The sequence below is a fragment of the Rhinatrema bivittatum genome, chromosome 15 (assembly GCF_901001135.1).
Source record: "Rhinatrema bivittatum chromosome 15, aRhiBiv1.1, whole genome shotgun sequence".
Classification (NCBI taxonomy): domain Eukaryota; kingdom Metazoa; phylum Chordata; class Amphibia; order Gymnophiona; family Rhinatrematidae; genus Rhinatrema; species Rhinatrema bivittatum.
In genome coordinates this window covers 80,202,209-80,226,052 of record NC_042629.1, presented here as the reverse complement: position 1 = coordinate 80,226,052, position 23,844 = coordinate 80,202,209, and the positions used below count along the sequence as shown (strand labels likewise).

The following is a 23,844-nucleotide window of genomic DNA, read 5'->3' as shown; positions in this document are numbered from 1 at the left end:
TCAGGTGGGACATGGCGAGTTCCGCTCGTAAAACACTCTCACTAAAGTACATGGAAGCCGGAGCCCCGACATTCAAGCGATAATGTCTAGCAAAAAAGTGGGCAACAACTTCTCAATAGCCACCCAGCAAATTTTATGCAGAAACCCCTGATGTGACTCAGCCCAGGAAGTCACCTAAGAATGCGTCAAGTGCGACCCTAAACCTTCCGGCAGTGGGCACCCTTTAGAAATGTAAGTCGACTCGAATGCTTCCTTCAGCCACTGCACAATTGAAGCCTTAGATGACTTATTTCCCTTCTCTGGACCTCTCCACAGTACAAAGAGGTGATATGATCTACAAAGAGGAGATGTGATCTATGGAAATCATGTGACCTTTAGATACCTCAATAATGCATGCCTCCAATCTAAGAGCCTAAGCTCCCCCATATGAGGGGTAGAAGAATCCAAATCCATAAAAGCTGAAAGCTCTACTGTCTAAGATGGAATGTGGAGACTACCTCAGGCAGAAAAGAAGGCACCTGCATAAAGATACCCCTGAATTATACATCTGTAGGAAAGGATCTCAACACGACAGCGCCTGGAGCTATGAAATTCTCCTGGCTGAACAAACAACCACCAAGATTCAAGTCCTTATCTGTAGCTCTCTTTAGTGGTTCAAACCAAGCTCTTTATTGGTTCAAGCCAAGCCTCACACAATCCTCAACGATTACAGTCAGATTCCAAGATGAACAAATGATCCACACCAGAAGATGCAAGTTCTTAGCTCTTTGAAGGAACCATAGATCATCTGGATGTGCAGACGGAGGATACCCTAACACCTTACCCCGGAGACAACCCAATATCACTACCTGGTCACTCAGAGTTAGCCAGTCTCTTGACGAGAACCTTTCTGTAGAAAAGTCAAAATATGCGACACCATAGCCTGAACAGACTGAGACTGCATTCTGTGAACAGCAGACCAGGTCTCGAAGATCCTCCAAATTCACATACATCAAAGATGTAGAAGGTGGCAATAACTGCTTTGGAATATCCCCTCCATCTCAGTTGTCTCCTCTCAGAAGCAAAACTGTGAGAGAGAAGCGAGCCACCTGACCCAAATACTTTGGGCCCTGGTGGAAAACAGTTGACCAATGACAGAACCTCAGGGACCCATCTATGGCCATGTTGATCCAATCTGGGAAGCATGGTTGATGTCACATTGGAGTTACCAGGATCACATTGCCTGCCATAATCCCTTGTCTACCAGAGGCCACGGGAGGGAAGACAAAGAAGAATCCCTTGAGTCCATGGCAGCACCAGAGCTAAGATTCCTTTGTACCGTGTTCTGTTCAGGGACTGGTATTCTCTTTCGACAGGATATCCCCAACTTCTGTGAATGAGACACATCGTTGCCTCCAACAGCTCCCATTCCCTGGGGTTTAACTTTCTCCAACTGATAAAATCCACCTAAACGTTGTTCACTCCTGAAATGCGAGATGCTGCCAGCCATTCCAAGTTCTGTTCTGCCCAGAGAATCAACTCCCAGGCCTCTTGAGCTGCTGCCTGATTCTTGGTTCCACCTTGACAATTGATGTAGTCCACCGTTGTCGCATTGTCTGATAGGATCTGAACTGGATCGCTGCATAACCTTGGCAGACAAGCAAGCAATGTGAAATGCACCGCTCTAGTCGCTAATCTATTGATAGGCCATGATGCCTCCTGTTTCGACCACTGGCCCTGCGCCAACTGATCTTGCCACACCGCCCTCCATCCAGAGAGGCTTGCATTGCTGGTGACTATTATCCAATTCGGAATCTCCAATTCTGCACCACGCTTGAGATTGGTGCGAGTAAGCACCACAAAAGACTGGCCATGGCTTCCCCCTCTAATGGAAGAGGAATATAAAACTCTCCAAATAACAGATTCCAGCGGGAGAAGAGCCCCTTGCAGAGGCCGCATATGTGCGAACGCCCAAAGCATTAATTCCAATGTCGATGCCACAGAATCCAGACCTGTAAATAGTCTCGGACTCTGGGCACTGAAAGCTCTAGCAGAAGCCTAAAGTGACTGCAATTTTAGCAATCTCTCTTGTGAGAAACACTCTCTCCGCCAGTGTGTCAAACTGAGCTCCCAGATACTCCAGAATTTGAGCGAGGACTAAATGGCTTGTTGCTAGGTTCACCACCCATCCTAGAGACCTCAAGCACATTGGTACCTTTTGTACTGATTGTCAGAGGTTGTTTGATTTTGCATGAATAATCCAATCATCCAGATACAGATACACGAACACACCCTCCTTTTGCATTGCAGCTGCCCTCAGCACCATCACCTTGGTGAAGGTACATGGGGCTGTTACCAGCCGAACGGAAGGGCTCAAAACCAAAAATTTCCCTTAGGACCTGATGGCTATGGGCAGATATGCCTCTATCAAGGCCACCGCTATGATGGACCTCAGAGTTTCCATGTGGAAACGGGGAACCTTGAGAGCTGCATTTACCTTCTTTAAATCCAGTATCTCTTGAATTGGATACAGGTGGGAAAAGAAACAGGATGCTTAACTTAAAATTGACCTCCAGCCACACTAAGCGTGTTCAGGGTCTGAGCCGACAAACGCAGCAAGACATCTCTGTGAAAAAAAAGAAAAATCTGAGCAGAGTCCAAAGCAGCTCTCAATCATATGCAATTTCTCCCTCTTCTAGAAGTGAGAAAGCCAATTCTCCATTAGAATCCTCCGATGTCTCATGATTCACACCCCCTCGAACATGCCTCCCTATGGCATTTGCCCACCATGACTAAGAAATGGGAGGCCCCAGCACATGAGCCCTACATAGTACTTTGCTTCGCCTTTGCTGGGTGCCCCTGCAGAAAGGTCTGCAGGCCTTGAAGCATGGAACTGAATGAATCCACCTGGGAAATCAACTTGGAAAGTCTTTCTTCTGTAAGAAACACCTTGCCCGAGGCCGTATCGAATCTGGCTCCCAGAAATTCCAAGGACTGAGAAGGAATCAGATGGCTCTTGTCGGGGTTTACCACCCAACCTAAGGAAGACAACTTCCGGAGGACCCGCTGGACCGTGGTCCTCCACAATTCCTCCGACTTCGCATGAATCAGCCAATTGTCCAGGTAGTGATGAACCAATACACCCTCGCACCGCAGGGCTGCTGCTACCACCACCATCACCTTGGTGAAAACCCTTGGCGCTGTCGCGAGGCCGAACGGGAGTGCACAAAACTGGAAATGTTGGCCGAGGATCGTGAACCGTAGGTACTTCTGATGATCCGGATGGATGGGAATGTGCAGAGAAGCCTCCGTCAGGTCCAATGACGCCAGAAACTCTCCCTTGTGGACGGATGCTATCACGGAGTGCAGAGTTTCCATCCGAAAACGAGGCACCTTCAGCTTCCGATTGACCTGTTTCAGATCGAGGATGGGGGCGAAATGTTCCTTCCTTTTTCGGCACAATGAAATAGATCGAATAACACCCGCGCCTGAGTTCTCCAGCTGGAACTGGAACTATGGCGCCAAGGTCTTGTAAGCACAGCAGGGTCTCGTGTACCGCTTGCCTCTTTTGACGGTACGCGCATGGGGAAACCATGAAGCGGTCGTGGATTAGCTGTACAAAATCTAAAGCATAGCTGTGTTTGATTATGCTTAGGACCCGTTGATCCGACGTTACCGTGGTCCACTCCTCCAGGAATAAGGACAGCATGCCCCCAATCTTTGGAACCGAGGAGTGAACCGGCTGCACTTCATTGTGAGGGCTTGGGGCCCCCATGAGACTGAGGGGCTCCTTCGCTGGAGGGCCGCCGGCCTCGAAAGGACTGGGGCCATGTATTTTGACAGCTTTGTCCCTGACGAAACGAGGAGCCCGTGGATTGGTAGGAGTGAAAACGTCGATTCCCCCGAAATCTTGCTTTCTGAGGCAAAGAGCCTCTCGCCCTGGGTCTGTCCTCTGGCAGCTTGTGGACTTTGTTCTCCCCGAGTGACTTGATCATATCGTCTAATTGCTGTCCAAACAACAATCTGCCCTTGAAGGGCAGAGAACTCAAATGCGACTTGGAGGAGACATCTGCCGACCAATTCCGCAACCTTAGGAGGCGACACGCTGAAACCGCTGAAACCATTGCCCTTCCTGAGGTCCTCAAAAGATCGTCCGCACTGTAGGCTACCGCAGACTCGTCTCCCAACCTGTTGTGACTGGGCATCTATAAGTTCCACAGATGCTTGGAAATCCTAGATTCAGCGAAGACTGGCCAGCTTAACAAATCCATCACCCCGGGCATAGTTCCTTCTCTACTCAAACATGCTATCATAACTCCTACGATGAAAAAATCAAACCTAGATTCATCTGACCCAGCAAACTTTCGCCCAGTATCAAACCTACCCTTCCTTTCAAAAATAATGGAAAGAGTCATCAACAAACAACTCACTGATTACCTAGATGAACCTCAACTACTCTTCCCATCCCAATATGGGTTCAGAAAGTACCACAGCACGGAAACGCTTTTATTATCACTTTCAGAGGTGCTACTAAACGCTTTAGACGCTGGAAACTCATATCTCATCGCCCTTCTTGATATATCAGCAGCATTCGACATGGTAAATCACAACACCCTCATATTCCGCCTCTCTGAAATAGGTATTACTGGCTCGGCACTACTATGGTTCCAGTCATTCCTGAGCAACAGAACTTACAGTGTTAAAAATGGACGAAGTGAATCCAAGCCAAGAAATCTCTCTCAAGGAGTCCCCCAAGGATCCTCTCTTTCTTCTACATTGTTTAATATTTACCTTACACCACTATGCTGGCTACTTTCAAAGCTGGGTCTTCAACACTTCATCTACGCAGATGATGTTCAGATACTCATACCTATCACCAGCACAATCACAAATGCCCTGAACACTTGGAATGCAGCCTTATTAGAAATTAAAACAATTCTCACGGACAACCAATTGGCTATCAACACCAATAAAACTGAGCTTATCATTATCTCACCTCCAAAAAATGCGACACTGAGCAACACTGGTCTTACACAAGACATCTCTACTATGACACAGCAAGTACGCAGCCTTGGCATCATCATTGACAGCAATCTCACGGTTAAAAAATTCATTGCAGATACGGTTAAAAATGGATTCTTTAAGCTACACACCCTAAAACGTATTAAACCTCTCTTATACCAATTTGACTTCTGCACAGTCTTACAAGCAACTATTTTATCAAAGATTGATTACTGCAATGCACTGCTACTAGGTCTACCTAAAACTACAATTCAACCTTTGCAAATGTTACAAAATGCAGCTGCCCGCATCATCACCGACACACGCCGCCACAAGCACATCACTCCTGCACTTCATTCATTGCACTGGCTACCCGTGGCTTCCAGGATAATATATAAATCCATGACGCTTATACATAAAGCCATTCACAACAGAGATATGCACTGGTTCACCGATCACCTACAATTCAAAACATCAATCCGCCCAACCAGATTCCAGCATCTAGCTAAACTGAAGATCCCCGCTCCTAATCTGACCAATCTTTCTACTACGAAAGAACGTTCATTCATCATTGCTGGATCCACAATATGGAACACCATGCCCTCTGAATTACGCCAGGAACTTTGCCACAAAAAATTTAAACAAAACCTAAAAACCTGGTTATTCAAAAAAGCCTACTATTAATGAACTGAGTCCTATTCTATTCACTCTAGTTTATTTCCACAGACACTCATATATTGATATTTATTCTCTTAATACAAAGTTATACATGGTTTTGTATTCTTTCAGTTATTATGTTATATTGTAAAGCGCTATGCTGAATTAATGTTTAAATGTAAACCGAGGTGATGTTACTTACGTGCCCCGGTATATAAAAATCTGTAAATAAATAAATAAAAATACTGAAACCCCTTATCCATGAGTGCTGGGTGGAGCAGAAAAGACATTTCCAATAGAGGAGAGGCAAAAGATGGGTGGCACAGGGGAAGGATACAGAGAAGGTAGAGTGTATGGGAAACAGACAACCCCCTGCTGTGGACTGGGGCAGCTTCTTCTTACCCCTTCCCTTCTAGAAACCTCAGAAAGTAAATAACACCCAGCAGATTTTATTTATTTATTTATTTATTTATTTAGGTTTTTTATATACCGGCATTCATGACCAGGTCACATCATGCTGGTTTACATAGAAACAAGGGGTGCATCGAACAGTAGAACTAAACTGGTGCAAGGGGGAAGCAGTTACAAAAAACAGGGGTATAAAAACTGGGAGAGGAAGAAAAGATGAACGGGGAGGAGTAAAAGAACTGTATGGGGATAAAATAAATAACTTAGTGATTATTTACAGTACCAAATGGAAGCATTGTTAAAGGAATTTAACAGATACCCAGAAAGATCTTGTGTCTTACCCATATGAGGTGACAAAGTATTTTAGTACTTGAGGATCATGAAAGGTTCTGCCATGATTCCCTGGGAGAGTCTCCGTTTTCCATCCATTGCCGCCATTCTCCTGTATTGTCCACGAATCAAGCCCCTCTGTAAATGTGCAAGAAAGGCTTCAGTTCTTGAAGGGAATGCATGCAGAGCGTTTTTTTCATTTAATTTAAAATAAAAAAAGCCTGCCTTGCTTGTGACCAGTTACTATGGAATTTTCTCTGTCGGGCCCAGTTGTAATAAAACGCAACTGAAAGAACCTCTCTCAAAGTGACCCTGCCGATGCATCCCGAGTGCGTGCAGAAGGACCAAGCTGTGCACAAAACATGTTTGCATAAACTGCTGAGTACAGAACCCCCACAGTACAAATCCCAGCCCCTGAAACGTTACTCAACCTCTGAGCAGCGGTAAGAAAACCCCAGGTAAGGCTGGGCATCGGGGGGCTAAAGCATGGGATTAGCACTAAGATGTGGCAGTTTTACTCTAACTGCGTGAATACAGCCAAGCACGCCTCATTATATGAGTATCTCAGTACTGACCCTACGCCAGCAGCACTAACTTCCATCAGGGGCAGCCCAGGGAGCTCAGGCTGGTCATTCAGTGGGTGCGAGTTAGCGAGGACTAATCCTGGGGCTTCAGGCTCCCAGCTCTGCGTCCTAACCATTACGCCAGCTTCATCTATCAGGGACCCGCCTGGCACCAAGCTGCTCTTTGGCGTCTGCAAAGACTCGAACCCAAGAAGGAAAGACTAAGTGTTGCAAGTGAGTGCCCTGCTGAAAGAAGCAGTCCCAGGCTATATTGCTAACACTTCTGTACTTCATGGACTGATTATAAGGCAATGCTTCAAATAATTGGTACACTTGGTATTCTTTGAATCATTACAATATAGCTACAATGTATTTGTAGGACCTTTCCTCACAGAGTCAGGGTATTTTTACCAGACTCTCTCTCATGGTAATTGGTCCGTTTTACTTTGTATATTTTTTCAAGCATTTTTTTGAAATTATTTTTTTAAAACTCTTTTCTCATTTTTTTCATTTTTTCACACACAATTTTCTCCACACACAATTTTCCTACAAACTCAGTCCCATGTTTGGAAATCAGTCACTTTTCAAAAATTAATACGTTAATGAACAGTACTTATCTGCACAGATTTCCAAACATGGGACTGAGTTTGTAGGAAAATTGTGTGTGGAGAAAATTGTGTGTGAAAAAATGAAAAAAATGAGAAAAGAGTTTTAAAAAAATAATTTCAAAAAAATGCTTGAAAAAATATACAAAGTAAAACGGACCAATTACCATGAGAGAGAGTCTGGTAAAAATACCCTGACTCTGTGAGGAAAGGTCCTACAAATACATTGTAGCTATATTGTAATGATTCAAAGAATACCAAGTGTACCAATTATTTGAAGCATTGTTTACAACCGGGGTACTTGGAATACATAAAGTTTTAGAGCCGATATTGTTGTGACTGATTATAAGGCAAACATTATTCAGGGAGATTTAAAAGAGAAAGGGGCTGTGTGCAGTGAATGCGCTGCATGCAAGCTGCAATGTGATTATGGAGAGACGCACCATCAGCACACGCATTTTTAAGTAAATTCTTCTTCTTCTTGCTGATGAAGTAAAATGTTCTCCAGTCATGTGGATTTCTCTTGCATGCCTTGCTGGCAAAGCCTTCCTGTTGGGATTTCCTTTTCCAAAGGGTGGGCAAGTCTATAATGTTCTTCCAGAGGACACAGACTAGCTTGCAGCTGTGGATAAGCTGGGCAGCAGGGACCAGGGAAAGTATTTCAACTATGACGTCATCCGGGAGATTGCTGATGGTGAGCGCCATAGCTGACTAAACAAGGCACTGCCTGACAGAAACAGGAACAGGAAATAAATAAGATCAGAACAATATCAATGCTACACATGTAATCTCAGCCTGCAACATTACCACCTCACTAAGATAAACACTGCCCAATACAAGCTGAACACACCCTACCCAAGGATGGTGCCAGGCGATAAGGAGCTGCAGTCTCTACTTTCTACCCCCACCATCAGAATAGTGTCTTTTGTATATAGTATTTATTTATTTATTTGCTTTTTCGTTCACCCCTTCTTTATTTCTTACTCCAAGTTAAGGCATCCTTGTTATAATGTAACTGTATGCTCCTTATCTCTTGTTGATTGGTTAATTATATTTTCTGCTTAGTTCATTGTAAACCGAGTTGATTTGATTTGTATCAAGAAAGTCGGTATATAAAAGCCTTTAATAAATAATAAATAATAGCAGAGGACCACATATCACATCTTCCAGCCGCTTCTTGTTTTGATGTGAGCATGAACGTCAGAATCAGGGAACAACATGATTGGCAGCCTGGCATTTTACTGCCAGCATCACCAGGTATCCCAGGACAGGGACCTCTGAAGCTGCTCTTCTCCTGGTCATGTCCATCCAACAGGCTGAAAACAAAGGACCACCTAAGCACCTCTGGCCTTTTTTTTACTGAGCCTACTTGCCTGTAACCTACATCTTGTCTACCACCTGCCCTCTCTGCAACTCCCCTGTGCCCAGTCTCTCTTATCTGTATATTTCAATAGTTTTTGATGGTTACATAGTAATGATGGCAGAAAAAGACCTAAGGGTCCATCCAGTCTGCCCAGCAAGCTTCTTTGCACCCTAGACTTCTGGATCCAAGCATCTTAATCTTTTCATGTTTCTTTTGCTATTTTCCTCCCAATCTGCTTCCTGGATTTTGGGGTTCCTCCAGCTAATCTCTAATGATGTTTGTGGTCTCAATCTTTTATCCCCTCATCACCAATCTAACGTCGCTTTATCACACCCACGCCCTCCCCTTTTTCTACCTCCAGTGCTGACCTCGGGAATTGTCGGTCAGCATTCAAGAAATCCAGAGCTGTTCTCCACATCCTCCTCTCTGGCACGTCCTCGTTGGAATATAAATCTCCCCTCATGACTCTGCTGCTCTCTGTCTTTACTCACCCTCCACGTTCCTCTGTATGTGTAGATAGGGTTAGTTTAATCTCCTTATCCTGGATCTTTCTTTGCTCAAAACCAGCCTCTCTTTCTCCCACACTTCTCCACCTTTCCCATCCGGATCCTAGTAATCGTCCCTTGCTTTCCCTGTCACCTGCTCCTCCTTCGACGACCTCAATATTCTCCCTTTCCACTCTCGTTTTTAGATTTTAACTTTCACTCTTCTCTCCTCTTCCCACTGACTTGCTCTTGTGTTTCTCAATCACCGCTCTGCCTCCTGCTTCCCTTTCAGTTCCTGTCCTGCCACCGTCAGCCCATCCTCACGGCAGAATCTCCCCCTCGCCTTTCCTTTCCTTACTCTCTGCCAGCAGAGGACGTTACCAGAAGGAAGAAAGAGGGGCAGGAAGGGCCTGTGAAAGAGGACGCGCAGAAGGAAGCGGATATCTCAGGAGGGCGCCATGCAGCGCAGGAACTGCGCGAGCCGACCCGGGCCCGGGGCCACGCGCACACCCACCTGCCCACACTCAGCGCAGGAGACCTGCCCGCACAACCAGGAAGGGCCGAGGGCGCCTCTGCCCGCCCCCTCCCGCCTATTGGCTAGCCGAGGAACACCTGACCAATGGGCTGCAGGGGGAGGAGACAGCGGGAGCGGACGGACCCGCCTCCCAGGCATCTGCTTCCCCCAGCGGAGAGAGCAGGGGAGGGAGGCGCGAGTGCCCTCTGTGAATCGCCTGCACAGCAGTGCCCAGGGCCGCTGCACCCTCATAAGAACATAAGAACATGCCATACTGGGTCAGACCAAGGGTCCATCAAGCCCAGCATCCTGTTTCCAACAGTGGCCAATCCAGGCCATAAGAACCTGGCAAGTACCCAAAAACTAAGTCTATTCCATGTAAGCATTGCTAATGGCAGTGGCTATTCTCTAAGTGAACTTAATAGCAGGTAATGGACTTCTCCTCCAAGAACTTATCCAATCCTTTTTTAAACACAGCTATACTAACTGCACTAACCACATCTTCTGGCAACAAATTCCAGAGTTTAATTGTGCGTTGAGTAAAAAAGAACTTTCTCCGATTAGTTTTAAATGTGCCCCATGCTAACTTCATGGAGTGCCCCCTAGTCTTTCTATTATCTGAAAGAGTAAATAACCGAGTCACATCTACCCGTTCTAGACCTCTCATGATTTTAAACACCTCTATCATATCCCCCCTCAGTCATCTCTTCTCCAAGCTGAACAGCCCTAACCTCTTTAGTCTTTCCTCATAGGGGAGCTGTTCCATCCCCTTTATCATTTTGGTTGCCCTTCTCTGTACCTTCACCATCGCAATTATATCTTTTTGGAGATGTGGCGACCAGAATTGTACACAGTATTCAAGGTGTGGTCTCACCATGGAGCGATACAGAGGCATTATGACATTTTCCGTTTTATTCACCATTCCCTTCCTAATAATTCCCAACATTCTGTTTGCTTTTTTGACTGCCGCAGCACACTGCACACAATTAAAAATCATGCACTAATAAAAACACATTTTACCTGAAAAATATCCCTTACATCTATAATTATACTTCCATGCACTGCGGCGGTGCCAACCAGAAAACCCTGCAAAAACAGCGCACTTGACTGCCACCTCTCCCGTGTGCCCGATGCCAAGCAGGCGCTAGGGACGCACATTTGTCCCTAGCGCCTCCTTTTTAGCGGGATGGGGAGCCCAGGAGCAGTGGTTGGGCGGGTGTTAGCCCAGTTTTATTGCATCACTTCCCACTGCAGATAAAAAGTAATTTATCAAGGTACATTACCTTCCCTCAATTCAGCTACAAGTGCACCCACAATTTCACAATACATTTAGGGGCTCCATTTTAAAAAGACCGTACACGCATCCATGTGTGCGCAGTTCCTGGTTTTAGTTATTATTGATTGGATTTTTTGTTTTCTTTTTTAGTAACTGGATTGATTCTATTGTATCATTTTATTTGATTGACACTGTTGAAAACAGTAGACTGTCAATGCTTTAATTAAAATGATGCTGCTCTTTATAGGATATACATCAGCAAAACCAGGCCTGAGCTGTGATTAATTCTGCCCAGCTCCCAGCCTCTTACCCCTGCTTTGCTGTCAGCCTGTGATAACTGTTTGGGGACCCTGGGTTTTTCACTTTCTGCCTCTTCTTTTGTCCTGACTCCTCTGGCTTCCTCTTATTTCTGTTCTCTCCTTTCTTTCCCTCTTTCTCCCTAAGGGTCTTGGGTTCTTCCTATCCTCTGGAGCTGTTACCCTTTCTCGTAATTAAGGATCTTATAATCAAGGAAGAGAGACCTTCAGCACTAATAAACCAGGCTCCTTTTTTGCCATCTCCAAGCAGAACACAGTATACTTTCACTCATGGCCAAGCTGGAGAGATGGATTTTCATAGGGGCGAGGTGTGGCATTGGCTTAAGGCCCTTGCTCTATCTTGCTTTCTTTAGGAAATACGTGATGTTCACAGGACACTACAGCACAAAACTTCTCACAGCTGAAGAACCAAACTAAATCTCCTGCATTTCAGAATATTTTTTAAATCCTGCAAACATACAAGCAAATGATTCTGTGTAAGCATCCATATGCTGTTCTCCATTTTCACCCACAGCTCTTCTTGCATGTTGTAATGGGATTATTTTTCCTATTATATGTACTAAAATCACATTGCCCTGGATCCCATGTCTCCTGTCCCTTGTGGCATTTATTTATTTATATTTCATTTATTTATTTAAGGATTTTTATATACTAGTTAGCAAACATCACCTCGGTTTACAATGAACATTAAATTAGCAACAAGCTTTACAATCCAAAATATTATATAATGAAACATAGCTGATAACATTAAAACTATAACTAATTAAAATAAACTAAACTACATTAGGCAGGGGCGCATGGGGCTGGAGGATCAAGAGTAACAGTCCAATATTAACCGTATAAATATTACAAATTTGGAATATAGAATAAAAGAAGATGGAGATTTCTTGGAGGTCAGAATTATTTGACAGATAATTACAATAAAAAGAATATTGCAAGTATATAGTTCGCCAAAGGAGAACTTAGCGTTATTGAATAGCAACTGATTGGTATGAATAGATATTATAAAAATGTCATATTAAATATAATTTGAAAGGAAGAGATCACAAATCGTATGCTTGTTTAAACAGCCATGTTGTCAAGTTCTGTTTACATTTCTTGTGGCATGGTTCCTGGCGTAGATCTGTGGGTATTTTGTTCCATAGATGGATTCCAGCTCATGGATTTACTCATGCACTCTCACCCAGAGTGAATTAGAATATCTTGAGAGTAGAATTGCTATTTTACAGGAGAGGTTATGGGCCTTGAGTTTTTTGTACCCAGAAGAAATTGACTACCATTAACAAAGGTGAACAATGGAAGTAAAACGCCCTAGGTCACGGCCGGCTTTGCTAGGACCTTAATGCACGCATGGTGCAGGGATGAGTCTAGTTAAGAACTCTGTCTGACTTTTTGTCACTGGTAATCTGAGTTTTGAGGACGTGAATGTCTTTAATATACAAGTCTAGAGTTCTCTTTATCTCATCATATCAACAAAGAATAATCAGTACCAACAGTTGCTCAATAATTAATTGATCACAGATTTGTTTTAATTAAGTATCCTCGAAGTGAACCGTGAACAGGCCTGGCACAACCAGCTGTGCAAACCATGCATTTGCAAGGTGTGGCACATCTGGAGGGCAGCAGCAACAGGAGAGGCTGCTGAGCTGCAAGCAGAGGTCAACTTGCCGATGACAGCGGCAGGAGAGGCTGCAGGGCAGTGAAAAAGACCCGCTGAAGCAAAGCTGCCGCGGGAGCCCGTGCTCATGGTGGCGAAGACGACCCACCGAAGCAAGGCCATCATGGGAGCCCGTCCCCATGGTTGCAACGAAGTCGTCCTGCTGACTGAAGCAAGGCTGCCACAGGAACCCATCTCTGTGGTGGCGATGAAGGGGTTTGGCGTTGAGCGCTGGTGCGTGCATGTGAGAATGGGAGCCTGGATGTGAGGGTTTGTGTGTATAAGGGAGTCTGTGCAAGAAAGCATGAGCCTTTTTGAGTGTGAGAGAGAGGGGAAGGGAAGAAGATAGGAGAGAGAAGAAACAAAAAGAGAAGAGTGACCCTGGAGAAAGAATTAGGAAAAGACTGACAAGGGGAAAATGGAAAAAAGGAGACCTGGACCAACCAATTAGAAAAATAAAAAGGACAGACAAAGATACAAAAAAAATTATTTTGAGATTTCAGCAATTGGAGTTTGCCAGCTTTGGGTATATGCATTTATTATAATTTTGTATTTTGCTCTTTAGCTTTCCTCTGTTCAGAGTCTAGTTTCTCAGACTATTCCGGTTTTGTTTGCATGTTTCTGTTTTCTAAATTGTAGTCCTTTATTTCTATATTAGTTAAAGGTCAGTCTGTGTTCTGCCCGTGTGTTACTGAGGTGCAGTATTGCTGCTAGCGTGTAGTTTCTCTGTAGAGATTTGTAGCAGTCTGGCTTGTTTTGTTATCCCAGTAGGTGGTGTATTAATGTTCTAGGGCCTGGGGTAGTGTTTGCATTGCTTCTTTTACATAAGTTGCTGTTATTTGAGTCCTGAGAGTCAGTGCTGTTATATGGTATGTCAAGGGTCTAGGTGCCTTGTTTTGGTTTTTTTTTGGTGCAGTGGCCTCAGAATTTGAATATAGCTTTTTTTCATGTTGAGTTGTAATGGGAACTGCCGAGGTTTTGCTCTGTACCTGGTTCTCATGAGTATTGCTATTTTATTGTAGTTATGGTGATTGCTGCCTTTCTGGAAAGAGTATTCAAGAAAGAATTTATTGATATTTATTTTATGACATAATTGATTGGATCTGATGTTTGTGTTCTTTGCTTTTTACCTATTCTTTTTTATTTAATTGAAATAAATATTAATCTGTATTAATTTATTTTATAAGGAATTTTTAATGTTGGTAAGTGCTTGAAAAAATAGTTAAAATATTCTAAAAATTTTCACTCATGATGCATAAGGGCTGTTGCAGATGACTTAGGAATCCATTGTAAGATGCATGGTAAGGCATTATTTATCAATAAGAATACAGCTAGTAGGGTTCAGACCTGTATGCTCACTGCCTACCCTTGTTAACCTTGGGCCCACCCAAAAACTCAGTTCTGGCTACACCACTGGCCTGCAGGGCCATGGTAGAGCTCATCCCACCACGGCCCAAAATTAAGAGGATGGAGGGGGCCTCGGGGGTGCCCATCCCACTGATGCCTGGAGAAAGGAAGCTGTGTGCATGTGTATCTGTGTGCGATCTTGAGAGTGTGTCTGTGTCAGCACTTGTGCGCGTGTGAGAGCTTGTGTTCATGTGTGTGTCTGTCTCAGCACTTGTGCGCGTGTGAGAGCTTGTGTTCATGTGTGTGTGTCTGTGTCAGCACTTGTGTGCATGTGAGAGCTTGTGTTCATGTGTGTGTCTGTGTCAGCACTTGTGTGCATGTGAGAGCTTGTGTTCATGTGTGTGTGTCTGTGTCAGCACTTGTGTGCATGTGAGAGCTTGTGTTCATTATGTGTCAGCACTTGTGTTCATGTGTGTGTGTCTGTGTCAGCACTTGTGTGCATGTGAGAGCTTGTGTTCATTATGTGTGTCTGTGTCAGCACTTGTGTGCGTGTGACTGTGTCAGCACTTGTGCGCGTGTGAGAGCTTGTGTTCATGTGTGTGTCTGTGTCAGCACTTGTGTGCGTGTGAGAGCTTGTGTTCATGTGTGTGTCTGTGTATGTGAGAGCTTGAGTGCATGTGTGTATTGTTTGTGTGAGAGCTTGAGTGTGTCAGAAATTGCATTCATGTGTGTGTATGTCTGTGTGAGAACCTGTGTCCTTGTGTGTGTGTGCAAGTGCTTGTGTGCATGCCTGTGAGAGCCTATGTATCACATCTCACAGGCATGCTCACATAACACATAAATGTATCTGCCAGAGAAAGAGCAAGTGTATGTGAGGGCATAGGCATGCATATAAGAGACGGAGTGTGTGAAGATAAAGTTTGTGTGGCCCTACCTCCCCAATCCACAACATTCTCAAGGTGACTGGAAATCAAACGATCCCAGGTATGGAGAGCAGGAGATTTTTAAGTTTTTATTAGTTTTAATTATTGAGTGTAATTTGATATTTCTACTGTTATAAAATATTGTTTTTTTGGGAAATTAGAACATTTTAATTATTGGATTTTTTTTATTCATCAGATATTCTGAAATATTTTATTGGTGTTTGGGAAATTTTGGATATTCTATTTAACTGGTTTGAAATATTTATTCTTTTCAAGACTGATTTTACTATTATGATTGTTTTATATTTCTTGATCTTATTTTTTAATGTTTTATGAAGAATGGTAATGTTTCTGTTTTTCCATTGTTGCTGGCTTGTTGTTCTTCTCAGCATGTTTCTATTTATACTTTCTGGTCTCTTTATTCTGTATTTGGGCAGGGTATGGCTGTGTCCTCCATGTGTGACCAAGGTGAGGTATTCTGCTACCGTACGATTTATCTGTAGTGATCTATAGCAGTCTGATTTGTTCTGTTTTTCTAATAGGAGGTGTATTGGTGTTCTAGGACCTGGTGCACTATGTGCAGATTGTTACTGTTTGGGTGCTGGCAGTTAGGATTGTTTTGGTGTGGGAGGTTTACTATATTGTAATGGTAATCCCGTTTATTCATGGCTTTCTGAAGGTCAAGCCCACACCCACCACACATTACAAAAAGTCTAATTCCATAGGAGCTGCAAGTGTCTTTTTTGCAGGATTTTCTGGCTGGCACCACAGCAGTACATGTAAATATAATATGTATGTTGTAATTGATATTTTGTCACACAAGACTGTCCTTTTTTCATGTAAAATCTATTATAAAGTTTATAATTGTAAAACTGCACTATTATTGTTCTTTGATCAGTTGTAAAGTCAAGAGGCCGCCAATGAAGAGTGGGTGACTCGCCAGAATGATGGCTACTGCCTGGAGACAATACCCTTAGTCAATAAACATACACATGGTTACTGTGACTCCAACATCACTCTAAGATTCAACAGCATGAGGAAATGTGGAAAAAAGGATTTGCACTCACAATGACGGGAGTAGCTGGCTTGTTACGGCGGTTACTACCCCAAACCAAATATCCAGATTACTACCTCCACCTTCCTCTATTCCTGATGCCTTTCAACTAGCTTGATCACTCCATTCTTATACTTCACTTTCAATGCATATCCAGCATAGTTCTCTGCTTCAACAGCAGGGGAAAAGAAAATCTGTTACTTCACACATCCAGCAGAGCTCTCTGCTTAAACGGCAGGGGAGAAGAAAAAAGGGTTCGCACTCACAAAGCGGGGAGTAGCTGGCTTGTTACGGCGGTTACTACCCCAAACCAAATGTACCTGATACTTCACTCTCGACGCATATCCAGCATGGCTCTCTACTTCAACGGCATCGGAGAAAGACTGATACATCACGAATTTCCAGCATAGCTCTCTGCTTCAACAGCAGGGGAAAAGAAAAACTGATACTTCACGCATATCCAGCATAACTTCAACGGCAGGGGAGAAGAAAAAAGGATTCACACTCACAAAGCGGGGAGTAGCTGGCTTGTCACGGCGGTTACTACCCCAAACCAAATGTGCCTGATACTTCACTTTCGATGCATATCCAGCATAGCTCTCTGCTTCAACAGCAGGGGAGAAGATAAACAACCAATAAGGGCTGTATAACATAATCTGGGTAAAAACAAATAAGCATGGGTGTAGCTTGCTTATTGCGGCGGTTACTACTCCTACTACCTCTAACTAATCAAGCTAGATATTTCACTTGGATGCAGCTCCTCCACCGCTCTCTACATTAATGGCGGGGGTGGAAGGGAATTAGAACCAAGAGCTAAGAGAAACAGATAAGTATGGGAGAAGAAATGAGGGAAGCTTGCTGGGCAGACTGGATGGGCCATTTGGTCTTCTTCTGCCGTCATTTCTATGTTTCTATGTTTCTATGTTTCTATGTAACCTATATGTTTACAATTTACTTCCATGTTTTATATTGTTACTATTTCAATGTATGTACACACAATGTGCTAATAAACTGTTTTAAAAAAAAATCTGTTATAAATGCATAATTGAATTGTATGTGTGCCACGCTCATAAGTGGCGATTTCTACGCACATGGCCGATTTAAAATCCAGCCAATAGATTGCTAAAAGGAGCTGAGCTTTTATGATGGGCGCGGAACAGAGATTGAATTTGGGATGCAGGGGCAGCACAGTAATTGTTCGCACAGGGCTGAATGGAATTTACAGGATTGTAAGAGAAGATCAGGTAGGTCAGGGTGGAAGGCTGGAAGACTGAGCCAGAGAAAAGTTTAGGTGGGTAAGAATGAAGCAGGATTATGTTTAAATGCAAGGGGCAGTTCTGTACTAATAATTCATTCCTATTGTGTTTCTGTTTAAGTTGCAGGTAAGTTATTTTATTTTTTACTTTACATATTAATTAAACCCATTTCCCTAAGTTTCTTTAATACCCTCGCATGCATGTAACTAAGCAGCCAGCATCTGCCTTTTTAGGTCCCTTACCATTTTCAACCACAGGGGCCCACAATATTCAAAAAAAGCCATCAATATCAGCAAGGCTGCTCCTTGAATGCTCCCTGCGAGTACTGGCCCATTCCCTTTTAACTCTTACTGTACCAGACACACCCAGCCATCATAGATAGTCCATTACCATTTTATCCTTTATCGACAACTTTGGAAAGGCATTCCTGCTGTCCACCATCCTTCCTGGGAAAAAAACAGTTCCCTGGAGGCAAATATCATGATCCCTAATTCTATAGCTTCCTTTGCACTGAAAAGGTTTACTTCCTGTGCATTATAAATACCTGCCAGCTATTTCAATGTCTATCATAGCTCTGTCAAGATGTACAGATTTAGATCCCTAGGTCTTCTCTTGCATGGTTCTGGTGCAGACCCTGCACTATTGTGGTAGCCCTTCTCTGGACTGCCTCTATATCCTTCCAGAGATATAGTCTCCAAAACTAGACATAATATTCCTTCTTGCTGTACAATGGCACAATCACACTTCTCCCTAATTACTCTAACATCTTTCTGGCTCTGGCCACCATCTTGCCACCCTGCTTGGCTACCTTGAAATCATTACAAACAACCCACCCCAAAGTGATTTATATCTCCAGGTGGTGCATTATCCTTTCACACCGATGATGTCTCTCCAAGGCCTACTGCCCAGGAGGAAAGGGTTAGGTCAGGTATCATAGTTGGTGATTCGATTATTAGGAATGTAGACAGCTGGGTGGCTGGTGGGCATGAGGATCGCCTGGTAACTTGCCTACCTGGTGTGAAGGTGGCGGACCTCACGCGTCACCCAAATAGGATTTTAGACAGTGCTGAGGAGGAACCAAATCAAATTGGCTTCTGTCTGCAACCATCCCCTCTTCTAATTTAAACTGCCAATGCATGCCCTGAATCTCTCACAGATAGAGGTGCAGCCTTTTCTTTCATGTCTGGCTATAACCCCTAATATATTTATCTAACACATAAGCACAGCAATACTGATGGGAAAAGTGACCACAAAGATGAACACATCTGTACCTAGGAGCAGCAGAAAGAAGAGAAAAGCAACTGTTTATTAACAAAATGTTCTAAGACTTGAAGTAACTATAGATTTTCAAAGCAGCATAAAGATTACATATCAAATTTTGTATAAAAGTGCACAGAAAATACATTAAAATATATACATTAACCAGGCTGGAACCATATCTAAAACAAATACTTTGCAGTTGTAGCTGAAGAAGGGAAACTGAAGTCCTTCTGAAAGAAAAGGTTATGAGGAACAATAGGGGCAAGAACATTTCGAGTTGCTGCCACGGTTTACAGAACAGGAAGCGTGCGGGGACGTGAGCCCCCACGGTGACACTGTACTCACTCACAACTTGAGAGCACATGAACCCCAGCAGGACCAAACACCCTTATATAATGCTCTTGCCTGCTGCCATTTCACTTGATTAAGCCCCATTATAGCACAGACAGGTAAGACCATGCTGGCCCAAAGGAGCAAGAGACAGTGCATGATTTCCTACTTGTTCTGATGCAGTTTATATTTCCAATAGCTGGGGACAATGAAAGTGAGGCTGAGACAGCAACCGATGGCTGTTGGAAGACAACTAAGGTGTAGCTCATAGGATTCCAATATTCTAAGCAATCCTGTGAAAAGATGAGACTTGGCAAATGTTTAGGTCCACACAAGTCTCAGATAGTTTGCCAGTTAATTATTTAATTGGCGGTGGCATAGTGATTCACAGACTCTGTGGAGCTCAGCATTTATTGCCGTATGTTATGGCGATTTGGCTTTCCACCTTACTTTTATTCTGACCATCTTCTGCTCTACTTCCTTCTTTTCAAGAGTCAAGTCCCTAATGTTCATTTAACATTTTGGGTAGATTCCTTTCATTCTCTGAAACTGGTTGCTGCACTGGTAACATCTAAAGGTTTGATTTTTCCCACTTACTGTGGGTGCACATCTTGCAGTTCAGGTACACTTATAAAGAAATACAAAGCTTAAACTACATTTTCCCTTGTTTATATCATCATTAGGTAATAGTCTAGTCACTGGCTGATGATTTCATGAACATGAAAAAAACGAGAAGTAACGGAGGTCATAAACAGTGATTCTTACAGCAAGCAGAGCATCAGGCGTCTCACTTTCATAAAATGACAATTACCAATGTAAAGAAAACCAAAAGAAGATATTCTCCAGCTAACCTTCAAATAGGTTAAAGAAGGCACTAGTCTTATTCTACTCTGCTTCAAAACCTGGGAGTGCCATCTCTTTCCAAACACAATAATCAGCATGTGAGAGATTCAGGCACTGGACAATACAGAGGGGAAAATCTCTCTTAAGAATTGTAAGAAAAATCAAGAACTGCAAGTAAATCATTATCCTATTACCTCACAAAGAAAACGTAGCACTTCTGACTGAATTATAAAGCCAAATGCAGTCATCCAGATTTCTCCATGTAAAAGCTTCTACCAAGTATTTGACACAAACACTGACCTTGCAATCAAACTGAAAAAAGTATAAAATAAGAGCATCTTTATTCCTGTTCTTCCCCATTGCATTTTGATATGCTGACAAATTATGGCCAAATACTCTTATGGGTACAAAGGGAGTTTAACAAGCTTTCTTTTCTTAAGCTGCCAGGCCTAGGACCACTTCCAGAGTTCTCTTCACCTGCTCATCCTTCCTGCATACAAACTTCCACAGCCTCATCATCTCCCCTTCCATCTCCATGAATGAAAAACATTTAATCTCTTTCTAATCACATTATTATTGTTTCTTGCTGACCCACAGAGCCCTTTAAGAAACTGCTGTGCTGTGTACCTTAGTATTTTAGGGCTAAATGTACTTAAGCATTTTCCCCACAAAAAGGACATCTGATTCATTGTCCAAGATCTAACAGCTTTGTTTTATCTTTTAATCTCACTTTTCTGGCTCTGGAAATCCTCTTCTTGTACTCAGCTTCACTCTGCATCTGGGATTTAATATTTAAGAAGCCAAAGGCATAAGTAAACCCTCACTTGCCCTCTTCGATCTTTACTAGATGTCGTCTGCATGCAGAATGCTGTATTGACAGAAATACGGCATTTGATTTTTAAAACTGTGTTTGTTGTCTATTGCAGCTGGGCATGCTGAATTTGCTTGAAAACAAGAAATTCCCGTATTTATGTGATCTGTAGCAGCTAATGACAAGAAAGAGATCCACCCTAGATATGTATTCTCCCTGTTACTCTGAAGCACTGCAAATTACCTAAACCATTATATCTCAGCACTGTGATCTGTCCTCCCTTTGCTCACTCATTTCAAATAGTCAGATGATCGACATCTATAGTTCCTAAAATCAATACTTCCAAACCACTTTCTAGTTGGTGTGTGCAAATGAGAAATACTAACTAGAGCATAATCCTATTCTGTGTATTTGTATGTTTACAAGCCCTCAAATGAGACAATAACAACTTTAATCTGCTGTAATGTGGCACCAGGATCCTGCAGAAAACAGGCCTGACTGTAAAATGAAAGGGAGAATATGAGGACTCCAGATGAAGCCTTACTTTCCAATGACAGAACAGAACCTTAGGTTGGAATGGACTCTATCAATGCCCCAGTAAGAAAAGGAATTCTATGAGGAACTGTCTGGGATACATCACCAGCATTCTTCACAGCAGGTGTAAAACCCCGATCAGAGCGGCCGGATTCTAACTATGACTAATACAAAAATAATTCTGAGAGCAAGTAGCAGCTTATGTTTAGTGATTGTAAACTGGTGGGAGTATGAGGGAAGAATTACTCTGCACTGGATTCCATATCTGTGCCAAATTGCAGATTAGTGGAATCCCTGAATACAGGTTAGCACTGCTGTCTATTCACATCCTATTTGGCTCATAACAAGAATTGACAAAAGAAACAAGGGTATTGCATACCACAACTTAAATATATCACCTCAAGAACTAGCTCTGAAGTTCGAGCATGGTATAAGTACCATAGGCACAAATAGAGTCTATAAAGATCACAGTTTGAGATTATCTTTTGGCTATTCTGCTTTTGCCACTAATAGAGCACCATCCATTTGTCCATCTTCCCTAAAGTGCGGCTTGACACAAGCAATGACTATACACTAATCCCTGGAGAGTTGGGTCCATTGCACATTGGTAGCTTTTACAATTTGGGAAGCACGCCAGCTGGTGCCAGAACAATACCAAACACATAGAACAGGCCTAGGAAAAGATTCAGCTTGGCAGTTCGATGGGGAATTTTGTTAAAATGTTGTCTCCTGAATTGTCTCTCCAATGAGAATGCCATAGGAATGGTGAGCAGGGGTAGTGCCATGCTGATTGTGTATCGTGTAGCTAGGACACAGAATATCAGGTATGGCAGGAAGAGCAGAGAATTGTACAGAACATAGGAGAGTGTTGGACCAATGAGAATCGCCAGAGTTATAATTCCTGCTTGCTGGTCAGACTCCATATCCCGAGTGTTGTTGCTGTGCAGAATCGCCTCAGTGCTGAGAACAAGCGGGATTGCATAGAGCAATGGTACAATGGAGAGGTACCCGACCTGGATAGCATGAGCAAACATTACAGCCAGGGGCCCAAACGTAATGAGAATCACCAGATCACCAAGGGCCACATACTTAAATCCAATCCCTGTGAGAGGAAAAAAAAAAAAAAGAGGAAGAGGAAAGGAAAATTAAGTATAACATTTAAAGGCCAACGTAAATGAACAGTAGACAATAAAAGGCAGGTGCCATGCCAATGTGTGCGCTCTTAGGAACTTCTATACCACCGAGACCCTGCCAGGACTACAAGGTGACGAGACATTGCTGACTGCAGAATCATTCTCTTACCTCCAGTATACAAAAAGGAACCAGAAAGGCCCCCAAAATAGATGAGGGCTAAATGCTCCAGCTTTAATGTTGAGAGGCAGTAAAGGCAGGCAGCACAGACACAACCCAATGTGTAGAGAAAGACCCCAAACCACACCACATCCTGGGGCTTCAGAATTTGGTCTACTAGTGTCCGGTCATCACTCTTCTTGTGGTCAATGCCTTTGGAAAAGTCATAGTAAGTATTCACCAAGTTCCCAGCTCCATGCACTGCCAGCACTGCCACAGCACAGACTAGAAGCAAGAGGAAGTGCAATGTGCCATCAGATTGATAAGCTAAGGCGCTGCCCAGTGCTACAGGGGTGAGGGAGGTACTGAAGCTCCAGGGGCGCAGTGCCAGTACGTAGGAAGCACACTTCTGCCTCCAGCTGCTGGCTGCCGGCTCTGCTATCTCTGTAATGTGCGGCTCTAGCCCATTCACCTCAGCCTCAGGGAGGCTCTCAGCAGGAACATTTACTTTGCTGGTGTAATCTTCAGGCTTCATGGTTCTCTTAAGTCCCGTCACAACCTAGGGCAGCAAGAGAAGGAGAGAGAGCATTACAGAGCAGTGCAGAGGCAGCAGGGCGGGCGAGCAGCAACGTAAGGCAGAAAAGGTCGCGAAGCGGAAGTGCCGGGCGCAACAGGGAAAGGCGCCCGGGCGAAAACCGCGGCCGCGCGCCCTGGTTCCTCCCCGAGAGCCTGCACACGCGCCACGTATCCCTTCTTTATATAAGGGTGCGCACTATTCATAAAAGCCACAGCACGCAACAACGCTTCTGTGAGCCACAGTCATAGGGTGAGGGCACGAAATGCGGGTTTCTGATTAATAAACCGCGACAGTAGCCAAACAGTCACTAAAAGCGGCCTTGCTGCCAAGAATATAACATTCACTGTTTCGGGTGAAACGACCCTTAGAGCAGGGAGCACATTACCGTGTCTATGTGAAGAAATGCAATCATTAGCCACCTAGGTATTTGTGCACAAAATGATCCTTTACTACAGGAAGGTGGC

At 43.6% G+C, this 23,844-nt stretch overlaps 1 protein-coding gene across 7 annotated transcripts in view; it reads right to left on the bottom strand.

The window, feature by feature from the left end:
- The window catches only part of UBIAD1 (UbiA prenyltransferase domain containing 1), a 54,813-nt gene that overhangs the window by 17,003 nt on the left and 13,966 nt on the right, over positions 1-23,844 (bottom strand). For 2 of the 7 annotated variants that reach the window (XM_029578211.1, XM_029578214.1), the window contains 2 exons: positions 7,987-8,270; positions 6,387-6,513 (listed from right to left, as the gene is read on the bottom strand). In XM_029578211.1, coding sequence (XP_029434071.1) covers positions 6,387-6,513; positions 7,987-8,248 — 389 coding nt within the window. In that variant the 5' untranslated portion in view covers positions 8,249-8,270. The other 5 variants (XM_029578209.1, XM_029578208.1, XM_029578212.1 and 2 more) reach the window with 4 other exon arrangements.